Raw genomic sequence first — 16,783 nt, 5'->3', positions numbered from 1 at the left:
AGAATTTATCTGTGGTATTAGACGGGGCAAACTTCAACCCCTTATTCAATAAATTAATTTGTGCAGTAGTGAGGATTTTTGAACTTAAATTAATTATGGATCCCATCTCTGGGCTTGTGAGTGTTTCTGGTGTCGTGACTCCCTTCCTCTTACTTCTCCTGGTCTTCCTTTTTCTGAGTGCCAGTGTTGTTGGTGATTTGTGTCGTTGTTGTAGTGATGGTGCTGACTCCGTGTTTGGTGATTTGGATAATGGTCCTTCCCTGTCGGATACTGATATCTGGTGTTCTTGTGCCTCAAATTGTATGGTGACCTGTGTCGTGGTGGTGTTTGGTCTCTGTATCTTGTGCGTGTTCTGTGATGTGCCGGGGTGAGATCTAAAAAATGTTGCCCTGCTAATTCTTCATATCTGTTACTGACAGGTACATTGTACCTATCTATTCTCTCTTCTCTGCCTAACTCCATATCTGACAATCCCTGATGTAAAATGTCCTCTTCTTCTACAATTTCTATGTGTCTTTCTTGTTCTTTGTTTTTATAGGTTTCTATATATTTCTTACTTTTTTTGTTAATTATATCCCCCTCTAATTTGTCTAAACTCCTACATAGTCTGTCCTGCCATGTATTAAACTCTGCATTTCTGGGAAATTTCTCTATATGTTCCCTTAATTTATTAATCTTTATGTTTAGATCCCCCAGGATCTCTAATCTCCTTTTAATGATCAATTTCATCATGGCAACTGATTGGTTGATCAATAAATCATTCCACTCTCTAGTAAATTCATCACTGATGAGATCCTGGGCTGGATTCTTATTTATCAATAATCCTTTTGGTATTTTAGTCTCTTCTACATAATAATTCAAGGAACGTATCTCCCAGTGTTGCCGTAGTTGTTTTTGTAACAGACTTTCTAAACTTCTAAAACTCTCAGTCATTGAGTTATTCTCAGCAGTTTCAACATAATTGGGATCATTAAATTTATAATTCTCAGCTTTCAGCCTCTTATTATCCATATGATGCCAGATGTCCATAGTATATTTCGGGGAGCTCACCCACAAATACGGGCTAGGAAAAATGTAATTGTATATATATAGGCGGGTGGCTCACACCTAATAGCTACGGTGGGTGCTACTAACTTGGGGCGGATCTGGTCCTATGGCGGCGTTACATCGATGATGTGATATTTATTTGGAGGAAGGGAAAGACAGAATTAATGAGGTTCTTGGAAGAAATTAATAACAATGACCGAAATTTAGTCTTCACGTCCAATATTAGTGAGGAAACTGAATTTTTGGATCTATTGATAAAAAAGGTAGGTGATCACTATTCCTGTAGTACATACCAGAAGCCAACTGCGAAGAATGGTTTCATTCTTTTTGATAGTTGCCACCTACCTAGGTGGCTACTAAATGTCCCATTAGGCCAATTCCGGAGAATTAAGAGAAATTGTACCGAACCGGAAAAATTCGAGGAAGAGGCAGTCAGAATGAAATCGCAATTTATGGATAAGAAATACCCTGTAATGGTTCTGGATGATTCCCTAAACAAGGTGAGAAAATTAGACAGGAAGTCCTTTTTTCAAGAAAAAACAGCAATTGAGACAATTGAGGATTCTAAGAGTGATATTAAAATAATTCTACCCTTTAGCAGTGATTATAAAAAGATAAAAAATATTATATTTAAACACTGGCATCACGTGGTGAGTGATAGGGTGATAGGCCCGTTACTGCCGAATATACCGAAAATAATATATACAAAAGCCCCAAATTTAAAACTAAAAATAGCCCCGTCAGTGAAAGAAAAAGAAAAAGGACCCACAATTACTAATTTAGGATCCTATATGAACCTTAAAGGTTTTTTTAAGTGCGGGAGATGTATGGGGTGCAGGATGAGCCTACAAGAAAGAAAAACAACCACAGTACACTCAGCACACAATTCTTTTGTCTGGGAAATTAACAATTGCCTCACTTGTAACTCATCTGGAGTTATTTATTTGATACAGTGCCCATGTAAGCGCCAATACATTGGCAGAACAAAAAGATTATTGAAAATTAGAATAGGTGAACACGTATCAAATATCAAAAAGGGCTATTTGAAACACTCCCTCTCCAAACACTATGATGAAGTACATAACAGGGATCCATCTAAATTGTTCTTTGTGGCCCTGGAAAAAATTGATAGACATTGGAGAGGGGGAGATTATATCAGGAGGATGTCCAGAGCCGAATCGAAACATATTTATGAATTTGGCTGCCTATTGCCAGCAGGCCTGAATTCGGACCTGGAGATCTTCGGCTTCTTATAGGGTGCTGTTCCCCTCTCTGACGGGAGATCCCATGTTTAGCCTTCCGGCTCTGGGGCCCCCCCTCGGAGAGGAGATCAGCATCCATGACTTCTGAACCTCACTTTCTACATTTATTTCATTGGCAGAAATTCTTCCACAAACCCTTCCCTATATATTTTATATCTTCATATATTTATATCTTATAATCTTATATATTTATATAATAATGTCCCCAGATATATCAGCTGATGCTTATTAATGTGTGTATAGAAAGGGTTAGTATGTATGTATATTTATTGTTTTTAACCATTTCAATTTTAATAAGCATATTAAAGTATTAAATTATCATTTTTTATCTTAAATACTGTGTCGGGCAGGATACTATAGTATGTTAGATGCATTTGTAATAAAAAACGCAATGGATGTTGAAAAACCGCACGAATACCGCACTTAAAACCGCATTGGTAGTCATTATGTCCAGATGATCCGGATTCCTGTTTTTGTGGATTACCATAGAGACTATAAAAGGTGGATAATGATTGATGGCGCTTTGACCACTGAGGAAGGGGTGTAGACGCCCCGAAACGCGTCTGATGAAAGAGAAGGAAAAGCGCCCACCTAATATACCGGACCCTCCTATGGATTGCATGGCCATGCATGAATGAATCTTCAGCAAAGTTAGTACAGACACAGCTTTCAGCGCAGATTGCTGATCAGAATCCTACCTGCCGGATCCCGCGATATTGTGACGTCACCCGCCTGAGACTTGCGGCGTAAGACGCTCGGACGGCCGGCACCGCTCGCCTCGAGGAGACGCCACATAGCGAGATACATTACCAAGGAACCAGGTAGGAACTGAAAAATTATAAGTCTGGGACTTTGCTTTTACCGTTCTGGTTGGAGTGAACTTTCCTGGAGGAATCACTCTATACGGCGTCTGCTCACATTGGAGACAAGCCGTTCAAGTGCCCCATATGAGGAACTTTTAGGACGCTTCCATCTATTATACTTACAGACAGTGACACTGTTGTTATAAGTGTCACGGAGTGCGGTCACGAATTTTCAACCCCGAATACAGTTGTGGAAATTAAATGGTACCATATCATAGTAATTTTAGATAATTTTTAGGTTCATTGTATTTTATTGTGAATGGATTATTGCTATTATTGTTATAACCTTATCTGACCAATTAGGTCTAAGTAAAACTATTTCCATATGACACAGATGTTGTGAGTGCTCACTCTCCTTTCTAATTCAAGCTTCCACTACTTTTGGGATCGGGCACCCAACTTTGAGTTAGTAGCACCCACCGTAGCTATTAGGTGTGAGCCACCCGCCTATATATATACAATTATATTGTAGTATTGTAGTTTCAATTTTCTCTCTTCTGTATAGAATGTCAGACATAGACAGATGTGGCAGAATAGAGCAGTTTTTAAGGTGGCCATACACAGTCCATAGCTGTCAGCTGATCAGCAATCACTCCCGACTAAATCATAACCCCCCCTTCCCCCCCCCCGAATTCACCATACATATTCGGCTCAGCCAAACATACATGTGTTGTCAGTGGGAAAAGAGGAAAAATCCACTTCCAGAAACTTCCGGCAGCAGCGTATCTCTTGGGAGGACAAAAGTATCAAGCGAAAAAATCTAGTTTAGCCAATCTTTCCTTTTCCTAACATCATCAGTTGGGGAAGAGGCATGAGCTTCTCCTTAGATTGTCAGATTCTTGGCAAAACACTAATGTAAATGGTGTCTTTACACTACTGGTAGTCAACCTGGTATGTTGTAGAGGTGTTCAATTAATTCCTTGAAGGGGTTGTGCAGCAAGTACATATTGATGACCTATCCTGTTGCAACCACCAACAACCAGTAATGGGTTGAATTGAATTAATCCCTGGATACTTCCCAGTCGACTGCATGCAGTGGATAGTTGCACCCTATAGTATTACCCGATAGTGATCCAGAGCTTTATGTAACTGAGAAGAATACAGGTCATCCGTAGTATGTACAGTATGATTTCATACATTGTAATACTTGTCATTCCTTTTTGCAGTGGTCACATGTGGCAGGCTCGCTCCACCAGCAAATGGCACAAAGAACGGAACAAATTATTCAGTTGGTTCTGTCATCACATTGAGTTGTAATAGTGGTTTTGTGATGACTGGATCTAAGCAGAGAACATGCCAAGCTGATGGTAAATGGTCTGGTGAACCAACCATGTGTATTCTAGGTATGAGAAATACTATTTAAGCTTTCTGCCTTGTTAGGTGTCTTAGATGCCATTGTCTCATTATTTCACCTAGTTTCCTTTACTACCAATTGTGCTAGCAATTTCATTTACACTCTCCTGGCTGTGTTTGTAGTATTAATGAGGGCACTCTTGCTATTGTTGAAGGTATTTTCCGGGACTCATGTATTGATGATCTGTCCTCAGGATAGGTCATCAATATCTGATAGGTGGGAATCCAACTCCATGTACCTCCACCGATCAGCTGTTTGAAGAGACTGCAGCCCTTCTGTGAATGCTGCAACATCTTCCTATGGCAGTAATGTCATGTTCATTGGTCACAAATTTGCTCAAAGAGCTTCTTATTTTCATATAGTGAGTATAGCAGTATTTTCAGCGTTTGCATGTGTCTTTGACTTTGTACAAGAATTGTACTGCTACTTAAAGTCCTTGTTTGGGTTTATGTTGCAGATTGCACCAGACCCCTACCATTTTGGAGGTGCTGGTCTAACTCTCTTTTGCATTCAGTCGTCACATGGCCTACATGTAGCTCAGTATCATTCAAGTAAATTCACAAAGTCCAGTAGATATTACTGCATGGCACAATCACCCTTACGACCAAGATGTGTAGAGGATTTTATTGGTACAGTATCTTAAAGCAACATATACAATACGTTTTCGGGGATATTAGCTTCCCCTTCATCAGGCAAAAATTGCTTATACAAAGATACAGCTCACATAAGGTCTTTTATATTTAAAAAAGGCGCCAAACAGGAGGAGCACACTAATTGAGGGCTGTCCCCAATTGTCAAAGGTACACCCCTCATTTGCATATGTATAAATGATAATACTGTGATCTTAAGTAAAATATCCGTGTAAAACAAAGAAGGCTCCATTAAAATCATGACAAGACACACAACATGAATGAATGAATAAATATATATAATATTTATATATATAAAACATAAATAAATAAATCTAATTCCTACAAAAACTGTTTTTAGATGGTCCTGTTCAGTCTTTTGCATTTCAGATCAGTGATAGTTCTCTTAGGGATCGAGAGCATTACGAGCAGTAGCCAATAATATTCAGAGAGAGGATCACATGGTCACAGCTGCGGTCACGTGACTGGTGAGTGTTGTTGGACAACCACAATCCTTATAAAGGAATGTTGTTGCCCTTGAGGTCACGTGATCGGAACTTGACTGAGTTCAAGGAGTCATGTGAGCGAAGCTGTCAGGACAGCAGTTCAATTGAGATGGATAGTTAAGATAAGTAGTACTATTTCTGATTTTTACTATTTATGATTTTGGTCTATTTCGCCTTCAAGGTAGAAGCAAAATAATATAAAATATATTTATATGCGTGGATTATAAAATCACATATAAAAATAAATAAATAAAATATAAATATAAATGGCTAAGATAAAAATGTACCACCTAGATTAAGGGGCATACAGAAACAAACAAAATATAATGGCAAAAATAATAAATAATATATAATGATTAAATAATCGGAGAATAATGTCAATGGTGAAATGAAATAAAAGAAAATTAGTTGGTTAAATACACATATATTGGTAAAATGAGTAGTCATAATGTTGTTACCCAAGGATGGACGAACCCGTGCTCCACAAGCTCAAACCCAGACCCCGTGCTCCACAACCACCCCACCATGGAATCCGCCGCCACGGACCACAACAGAACTCCACGATGGCACGCATCACGGAAACCCACAATAGGCACCCCGCCACAACAGAATCCCACGCTGGCCATAGACTTCCACCGTGATGGAACGCAACACGGAATGCCCCCCACAGGCCCCCGCCGCCACAGAAACCCGCCACGGCCCGCGGGAGTGGAATCCACAACAGAGCCGCCACAAAACCTGAACCCGCAAAACACAGGCCCGCTCATCCCCAGCTGTGACTAAACAACATGAGGGGTGGGTTCATCATCCAATAAGCGGATAAATAGGATCAAATCATATGCTTTCTATCTCTTCCATCGTACATTCTCATCTGTTGGCCATGATTATTTTGGCCCGAAATACAGATTGCAAGATTACAAGTTGATTTCAAATGCCTCATTTAGGCCAAAAGGGTTCAGACTATTTAAATTAAATATCCAGAACATCTCTTGTCTTTTAATGGACTGCATTATATTTCGGAGATGTAATGGTATCTGTTCAATAGGAGTGATTTTAAAACCTTCATGGGAACCCTCATGTTTTTCCACTGCATGTTTTGATACGCTATGTTTAGAGAACTTCTTCCTAATATTAGACCTATGTTTGTTGAGTCTATTTTGCATTGTTTGGATAGTGCGATCCACATACTGTAGGCCACATGGGCATTCGAGTGGATATATCACTTGGGTGGAGCTACAATCCAAATGGCTCTTAATTTGGAAGGTTTTACTGGTTTGGTTATTAAGAAATTCCTAGCTTTCACAAATCATATCACAGCACATACATTTAGATTGTCTACACTTGAAACTTCCATGTGCTGGATGTATATTAGCAAGTGGTCTTTCTTTTTCAGGAATTCAGCATCTTAATTTACTGGGGACTTGTATATTGTTGAGAGTCTTGGTTCTTCTAAATTTTATAATAAACGACTGGCTCATAGTATTTTTGCATACAAATACTTTTTATTATCGCAGCAATTATACCAAACACTATCACATTTAATAAAAGTTAAAAATCATATTATTTCATGTATGATATTATCATTGATCCCTTTCAGCAACAATAAACATATAAAAATGCAGAGCTCACGCATAAAATTAAAAACTAAATTTGGAGTACTCCAAAAATGAACTATGACTTCTCACAATAATGTATTCACACAACCGGATTGAGCGCTATCATAGGAACACAAACACCTGAACCAGGAGGGTTCTAACAATTGGTAATGTAACATTGTGGCCAAATTTCAATACCGGTGCTATAATAGCTCATCAAAGGAACTAAATACACACAAAGTATTAACCCCACCGGAGAAACTAATAGATACAGTTATATCTGTACCGCTGTGTGAATACATTATTGTGAGAAGTCATAGTTCATTATTGGAGTACTCTAAATTTAGTTTTTAATTTTATGTGTGAGCTCTGCATTTTTACGTTTATTGTTGCTGGAAGTGATCAATGATTATATCATACATGAAATAATATGATTTTTAACCTTTATTAAATGTGATAGTGTTTGGTATAATTGCTGCTATAATAAAAAGTATTTGTATGCAAAAATACTGTGAGCCAGCCGTTTATTATATTATTTATTTGTATGATTACGGCCAGCTGGTAACTGGCAGGCTGAGCTCCAGTAGTTTGTTGGTCATGCTCCTCTAAAGTTTATCAATATCTTCTAAATTTTAAACTGGGATGTTTTGGGATGATTTTTCCCAGGACTGGATCTTTTAAAAAAAATGTACCAATGTTTGTAAAGAGCATTCTTTATTGCTGCATGTTTGTGGTTATAAGTCGTAATGAAATTTAGGTTGAAAGCAGCAGTCTTCTTTTTGGTTACAGCTTGTTTATTGAGAAGGTGTTCAGCTTGTGTCAATTTAGATACTTTTTCATATGCCGAGTTTACAATACTCTGAGGATATACCTTGCTCAAAAACCTTGTGTATAAGACCTCACTTTGTTTGTGGAAATCAATGTCTAAAGTACAATTTCGTCTCAACCTTTTGAACTGGCTGAAAGGAATATTGGTTTTTCATTTTTTTAAATGTGCGCTCCCAAAGTCCAAATAGCTGATGCTATCAACCTTTTTAAAGAATGTGCGAGTTATAATTATATAACTTATAGTTATAAGTCCAGATATTCTATTCCAGACTGATTCTGGGTGCTGGTGAAAGAAAGTCCCCAATTGTTATCATTCATATAACTAGTGAATTGTTCGACTGTATTTTATTCCCCACCCCAAATGAAACTTAAGTCATCTATATACCGTCGGTAAAATATTATATTATTTATCCAATATTTAGAATTATAAACATATTGATCTTCAAACATCCCCATGAACAAATTTGCTAAACTTGGCGCAAATCTCCTACCCATCGTGGTTCCCCGGATTTGTTGGTATATCTGGTCATAAATGAAAAGACGTCATGAGTAATTATAAATCTAATACCCTTAAAAATGAACTCCTTCTGGTGTAACGGCATTCTTTGATCTTCATTGAGAAAATAGGATATACATTCAATACCTAAATCGGGATGTTAGAATATAGAGATGACACATCTAAAGTTAACCAACGATAACTAGCCTTCCACTGTATATTTTTTAGATTATTGATCAGAGATGTCAAAACTTTTAGATAACAGTATAAATTTAGCATATATTTCTGTAGGAAAATGTCTATATAGTGTGATAAATTACATGTAAGGGATGATATCCCTGATATAATAGGCCTACTGGGAAGATTTGTAGGATGTTTGTGGATTTTTGGTAGATGGTAAAAAATAGCTAGAGCAGGATCTTTCACTAGAATACATTCTTTTTCCTTTTTATCGAGAATATGAGTGGCTGATTGTATCAGTGAAAGCATCTCTTCCTTATATTGTGATGACGGCTCTTCATGGAGAGGTATATAATAGAATCAGAGTAAATTCTATGGGCCTCTCTGATATAGTCTTCTCTATCCTGAACTATAATTTCTCAACCTTTGTCAGCGCTTCAGATGACAATATTGTCATTAGATAATAATGTTTTAATAGCTGCTTTCTCTTGTTGGTTTCTCTTTTTCTTATTTGTTTATATTTCTATTTCATTTATTTATTTTTATACATGTGATTTTATAATCCACATGTATAATTATATTTTATTTTGCTTCTACCTTGAAGGTCAAATATAGACCAAAATCATGAATAGTAAAAATCAGGAATAGCACTAATCATAACTATCCATCTCAATTGAACTGCTGTCCGTCACGTGAGTATCAGGTCACGATCAAGTGACCTCGAGGGCAACAACATTCCTTTATAAGGATTGTGGTTGCCAAAAACACTCAACGGTCACGTGACCGCAGCTGTGACCATGTGATCCTCTCCATGAATATTATTGGCTACCGCTTGTAATGCACTTGGTCCCTAAGAGAACTATCACTGATCTCAAATACAAAATACTAAAACAGGACCATCTAAAACAGTTTTTTATGTATTAGATGTATTTTATTTATTTTTTATTTTATTTATTCATGTGTATTGTCATGATTAAGATAAAATTATAAGCATTTATACATATGCCAATGAGGGGTGCAGGGGCAGCCCTCAATTAGTGTGCTCGTTAAAACAATATATAAAAGACCTTATGTGAGCTATACCTTTCTATAAGCAATTTTTACCTGATGAAGGTGAAGCTAATATCCCCGAAACGCATTGTATATGTTGCTTTGAGATACTGTACTAATAAAAGAAGATCCGACCTCTACACATCCTGGTCGTAAAGGTGATTGCGCCATGCAGTAATATCCACTGGACTTTGTGAATTATCCTCCTGGGGGAAGGGCATCTCCTGCATGGGGGAATCTATCTGCGCTGCACACTAAAGGCCCAGAACAAATTTTATTTACTGGAATATGCCTACAATAGCACAACTCCATAAGGTAAGCCTCCAAGTGGAAACCTTGATTAAGGTACTGCACCTTGAATGTACTTACCCTATGTTGCGCCTTTGTTTGTTGTTCATTTGACAGAACTTTTGCCCTACTTAAAGTAATCATTCAAGTATAATGGCCTGGGCTGCAATTCCAAGCACTGCCATTGTACAATGTACGGCACTGTGCTTGGTATGCTGTAAGAAGGCCGAGGAGCTCATGGGAATGATGTGGCCTTTTCTAACAAGTGATTTACCAGGATGCTGGGAGATGGATCCGCATAAATCAGATATTGATGACCTATCCTTAAGATAGGTCATCAATTTTGTCCACCTGGAAAACCCCTTTAAATATATATTTGTGTACTGTATGGTGATATTATGTGTACAGTATATTGGTACGTTCTGTATACACTGTGTAATGTCTACTTTCCAAAATCCTGCATACGCTCCTGATTATTATTAAGGCTGCTATTTTTGTAATTTAATTAATACTGAAGTCTACCATACTGAATTTGCATACTCATTGCCACATACTATAATGCCACCTCTAAAATTTTAATATTTTCTTAGTAGTTTATTTTCGTAAATCTATCTGTAATTATGTTTGCTATAATTTGCAGGATCTACTAACTCTTGTTCCAGTCAGTGTGGACAAGTCCTAGCTCAGTGCTCCTGTCATGCTACCTGTGAAAAACTTGCTAATTGCTGCCCAGACTACAGATCTTTCTGCATTCGTATTTCTCCGGATTCTGGTTTGCTGATGGGAGGAAGGGATTTTGTAATTCTGAATGTGACCTTTAACTCCAGCTCCATAGTGAAATGCAGGTATGCGGAACTTGTATAATAAGTCTGTCTATTATACATTTAATCTGTAACTATCTACCATCTCCTGATTTATTCAAATCTACAGTATGCATCGCATTTGTCAATATAAAAAATATCCTGCACATTTACAAAACAGGCAGATCTACTAATCAAAATGCACCAAAATTCTACCACTTTTTCTGCCAAGTCCGACAAGTGGCGTAACTTATCGCGAAGAGCCCTAAGTTTGCTGGAAAGGGAACACGGCTTAGGGTACTTTCACACTTGCGGCAGGACGGATCCAACAGGCTGTTCACCATGTCGGATCCGTCCTGCGGCTATTGGGGACGGGGGCGGAGCTCCGGCGCAACACGGCGGTGCACGGCGAAAAGGCCGCTGGACTAAAATTACTGCATGTCAGGCTTTTTAGTCCGGCGGCTTTCGCCGTTCAGATATGTAGTTACTAATAACAGGATATTCCCGAATCAATAACTATTAGACTTACTTACCCCATATTTAAAGGGAACCTGTCACCAGTTTTATGGTGTCCTAACTAAGGGCAACATAAATAAGTGATTGATTCTCTTAGCAAAATGCTTGGTCACTTTCTTTAATTGACCCAGTCAATCTGCCAACATCTTGTATTGAAAAGCTCCAGCTGATAATGATGAGTCATGAATATTCATGAGCTCCTGACTCTCCCCGCCCACCTGCTGCTGAGTGACAGTTTGTTTCCATAGGAATCAGCAGCAGGTGGGCAGGGGAGTGCCTATAGCTCTGAATTAAAAATACGCTGGACTCAATGACATCACGCTGGACTCAAATCAGCTCATTAGCATGCGGCATGTGGCATCTTTGTGTGTATATTATGAGGTAACCATCTGTCACACCAGTAAGTGAATACATCTAAGGCACTTTTTAGTAGTTAATGATTGTATATAATTAGTTAGATTATAATCAAATATCCACATGACAGGTTCCCTTTAATAAAGATTCAGCCCTTAGCAACAAGTAAGTGCATATTGATAAAAACACTTTTTATAAGTAAAGGAAAGGCAGCGAGGGGTGATAATGGTATAGTTTAATTAAGTATATTAAGACCAATAGAAGAATATATGTCACTTTATATGCTCTAACGGCCTGTCAGTGTCCCTTTATTACTGGGGAGGAGGGGGGGGGGCGCACGGCCCACCAATTATTTTAATACTGGGGGGGGGGTGCACTGCCCACAAATGTAAACATTTTAGAAGGCACCCGACCTCTGACAGTGAGCTGCCATCCGCGCAATTAACCCCTCGGGTGCCGCGGATGGAAGCGACCTGTCAGAGGTGCGTCCCCATCACTATGGGAACGCATCGGGTTTCGAATATACCATCGGATCAGAGTTTTCTCTAATCCGATGGTATATTCTAACTTCAAGCCCTGGCTGCACAGGATCTAAAGGGAGCACGCACACAATTCTTGCTTTTACGCCCTCCGTCTTCTCTATGAGGAAACAGGGAGACGGAGGACACATAGCAACGGGATTTTCAGCGCAGGTATTAATAGCCAGAAGAGGGAACAAAAATGCAGAAATTAAGAGTTATTGAATACACAGTTAAAATTTTAAAGAGGGGCACTGAGGTGATATTAATCAGCCACATCCTATGCTACAAAAAAAAAAAAATTGGACAGTTATCCTTTAAAGAATTGGGAGTCATCAGATACTATGAGGTATTCTCCAGTTGCAGTACATTGTGGAGATACTATAATGTATGCTCCAGCTATAGTGACGGGGTGAGGAAGTAATATGAAGCATGTTATTGAGGTACTACAGAGAGCTACAGCAATATCCATGAGGTCAGGTACAAGCAGGGGAAATACTGTGGTACATTCAGACAGCTGCCAGTGAAGCGGGAAAAATGCTACAGGAAGTCCTAACAGCAAGGTAGTAGAGCACAGACCCTCCACATGTGAGTATATTACACAAGGTGCAGTACACATAACTGCTAATACATACAACACGTCTCGTCACAACCATGAAGACAGCCGTGACATCTGAAAATAGTCCTGTACCTGATAGCTCGTCAGCTCCCGGAGACAGCAGTCCAACAATAAACACTGTGTCAAAGAGTGTTGCGCATGCGCATTGCACACCACAGACAGCTCCTGAGCTTTGGTTCAGCAAGTGAATCGAAGATTCGATTCATGAATCAATTCTTTTGAATGAACTGATTCAAATAAACCGATTGATGTAAAAGATTTGAACTTCCCATCACTACTGTGCACTCGCATCTATGACGGCGCGTGCACACTGAACTTTTCCTGTTCCTTTTGGCTAGTGTATTCCTCTAGTGCACACGCGCCGTCATAGATGCGAGTGCGCAGGTACGGGATCTCAGCGCTAGTCCGGTGGATCTAGCGATGTCAGTCAAAGGGATTGGGGGCATGAATATTAGAATAAGGGCGGAAGTATAATTGAATGGGTGTCGCAGAAGCAGTGCTCGGAAGGCATAAGCCCGCCTCTGAGTGCTCCTTTTGCTCATTAGCATATTTTTTAAGTAGATTTTCCTGTCAAACCGGACCTAATAGAAGAAAAAGAAAGGTATGCTTTTTGTCAGCGTTATGAGCCCTACTTGGCTATATGCCAAGTAGGGTATACTTGCACCAGGTGACAGAGCCTCTTTAAGATCTGACAAAGTGTGCCAGAATTATACACAGTAATTCTCATGTTAGCGAGGGCTATACAGTGACATGCAGATGGGCAGAGGCTAAGGGCTTACTACCCCTCCTTTTCAAATGATAATGTCCTGGATTCAGCAGTGCAGTCCTTCATTAATGGCAATGTTTCATTATTATGATGATTATTATTATTTATTATTAAAGCGCCATTCATTCCATATGATGTACATATGATAAGGGGTGCACATACAGTACATAATACAGACAATTACACTAAGCATGAACAAGACAAATTACAAACTGGTACAGAAGGAGCGAGGGCTTACAATCTAAAAAGGGCTAACAATCTACAATTTCAAGCAACGCCTCTTGTTTCTGCCTGGCAATACATCCTCTCCAATAGCTATGGGCACAGAAGAAGCATCCTGGGAAAGCAATGGGTTAAATGTATTAGATTGTTATGGGGCTATGTGACATAGGATACAGAGGCCATCTTTGTTAGAGGTGTACTGGACACCATGGCTAGCTTCTTCACCAGAGTTCTGCATTTGGCCTGATTACGACATTTGATGGCACTGTTATGAAAGCTTGGTGGTTGGTTCCCTTTAAGCTGTGGAAAGGAATGGGTTGAAGGGGTTTTGACTAAATTCTAGCTTTCATATAACCTGTGGAAGGAAGATCGCTCCACAGCCACTTATCGTTCCGTTACGCCCCCAGTTCCACAATCTGGGATATGATCTACCTTACTGGCTGCAGGCTCTTTTGCTGATGTCTTGACCAGATACTTGTTCAGCAGCATAATGTACAATCTGGGATATGCTCTACCAGACTGGCTGCAGGCTCTTCTGTTGATGTCTTGACCAGATACTTGTTCAGCAGCATAATGTACAATCTGGGATATGCTCTACCAGACTGGCTGCAGGCTCTTCTGCTGATGTCTTGACCAGATACTTGTTCAGCAGCATAATGTACAATCTGGGATATGCTCTACCAGACTGGCTGCAGGCTCTTCTGCTGATGTCTTGACCAGATACTTGTTCAGCAGCATAATGTACAATCAACGGCACGATTGAATAGTGTAGTAAGTAATGGTGGAACAATCTTCTTTCACAGGTTGTATGAAAGATAGCATTTAGTCAAAGCACCAGAGAACCCCTTTACAGTACAGTAACCCATTTACAGTAACTGTTTCAGTGAGCCCAATAACAGGTCTACTTGACTGCAGTGTATAATATGTATTAGATGGAACAGTGCCACGTGTGCGCATAGTGTGTCCTTATTTTTTCATATGACACTACCCCTCCTTCAAGTTGATGTTTGGTTTCTAATAAAAGTGACTTTTTTAAAATCTTTCAGATTTAACAAAGAGATCATTGTGGATGGTTTTCTTGATGTGGATGGTCATGCGCACTGCGTGTCACCATTACTCTATGAGACGGGGCGTATTCCTTTTGAAATGTCTGTGGATGGAGGAAGCACATACCCTCATTCAGGAACTTGGCTGTCAGGTAATTTTCTTATTTCCATATATGTCTTAGTGCTGTACAGATTTATTGTCAACACTCACATCAGTCAGGGCCCCCAATACAGTAACTTAACTAATTTCATATACTGGGACCAATGGACCTATCAACATGTTTTAGTTGAGTAGGAAAAACAACAAAGTACATTGTCAAAACCTACACAAGCATGGTGAGAACATAGAAACTCCATGCAGATGTTGTCCTTGGTCAAATTCATACTCAGGATCCCCAGTGTTGCAAGGCACCAGCCCTACCATCGAGTCACTGTGCCGCCCATGTATTAACCCTTTTATCATTCACAGTAGTAATCCCAAAAGACAGCAGCTAACAACTGTCCTTCCATATCATGATATACACATGCTGTTTACTGTAAATGCATTGTCCCTGGTGCCTTGCTCTGCTGTATATGCACTTGTTCTGTTGCTTTGGACCTTAGTACAATGTGATTAGGTAGCACCGTGGACAGGATGTCAGAAGGATTCTACTGGCTATCTTTTCTCCACCTATAGCTGATGCGAGCAAAATTACAAGAAGAAATCCAAAGATAAGTACTTTGGGGGTCATTTACGATCAGAAATACGCCTATATTAGGCATATTTCTGGTGCATATCGCGGCGCAAAGGTTATTTTTGCTGTAATCTGCAACTTCTCCCCGCTCACACCAGGTCTAAAAAAGTGGGTGTGGTGTGGGCAGGGGAGGGGATGGGCGGGCAGGCCTGTCTTAGAAAATGGTCTAAATGTAAGCCTGCAAGGAAGCTGTCTTACATTTAGACCGGCGCTGGATACGCAGAAGTTATGGAGAGGCCGGCGCTTCTTCATAACTTCAGCAGATCCACTGCCAGCGCAGGGGCTTATTAAGACAGACGTCTAAAACGCCGGTCTTAATAAATGACCCCCTTTATTTTTATCTCCAGTAGGTTGTTATAAAAGAATCTCATCCCAGAAAACCCCTTTCAGACCACACTATTAGAAATGATAATCAGCAGAGCATATTCTGACAGCGGCATGTCTATAGCGGGGATAAAAGTAGCCGCTGCACCAACCCTTGTGTCTCTTGGGGTCCCCTATTCTATATTAGAAGAACAGTATTAGAAATGGCAAGCGCCTGTTGTGTGCCTCTTGTGCTGGCGCAGACACTGAAACAGAGGGGGTTTCTGGGAGATATACAATTTGGAAGTCTGAAGAAATGTAGTTCTGTATGGAAAAAGTCAATAATAGAACTCATTCTGCCCCCTCCCAACCCCCAGGACAGTATAAGATAAGTAAAGCAATGTATGTAAAAAGTTTGTTAACATTATATATAGACAACATGTGGAAGTGTACCGTAGCATCTGACATCTGAAACTTATGGAACCACCATTACTATTGAAATATGACTGTATATTAACTGGGGATATTACTACTCTAACTACTACTCTAATCAAATATGTTCTATTCTATCACAGTGCATCCTGGGAAGGTGTCAGAATTGGAGAAATGTACTCTAGTCAATGAAACAAAGTGGCAGTATTATGGCACACCAAATTTCGGAGGCAGCCTGACTGTTGAATGGAACCCAGAAATATTGAAATCAGATTTAGTAGACATTGAGGTCTGGGGCTACACGGAAACAGGTACAAATCTCATACAAGGGTCACAGCCAAAAGTGTTCAACCTACTGTACTACTGCAACTCCGG

At 39.6% G+C, this 16,783-nt stretch overlaps 1 protein-coding gene across 2 annotated transcripts in view; it reads left to right on the top strand.

Annotated features, from left to right (window-relative positions):
- SUSD2 (sushi domain containing 2) overlaps positions 1–16,783 on the top strand; it is a 356,375-nt gene that overhangs the window by 165,499 nt on the left and 174,093 nt on the right. For both annotated transcript variants that reach the window (XM_040416013.1, XM_040416014.1), the window contains exons 14-17: positions 4,339–4,515; positions 10,739–10,943; positions 14,940–15,091; positions 16,552–16,719. In XM_040416013.1, coding sequence (XP_040271947.1) covers positions 4,339–4,515; positions 10,739–10,943; positions 14,940–15,091; positions 16,552–16,719 — 702 coding nt within the window. The remainder of the gene's footprint in view (positions 1–4,338; positions 4,516–10,738; positions 10,944–14,939; positions 15,092–16,551; positions 16,720–16,783) is intronic.

This window comes from Bufo bufo, chromosome 2 (assembly GCF_905171765.1).
Source record: "Bufo bufo chromosome 2, aBufBuf1.1, whole genome shotgun sequence".
In the NCBI taxonomy this organism is placed as follows: Eukaryota; Metazoa; Chordata; class Amphibia; order Anura; family Bufonidae; genus Bufo; species Bufo bufo.
This window is presented reverse-complemented; position numbering and strand designations above follow the sequence as displayed.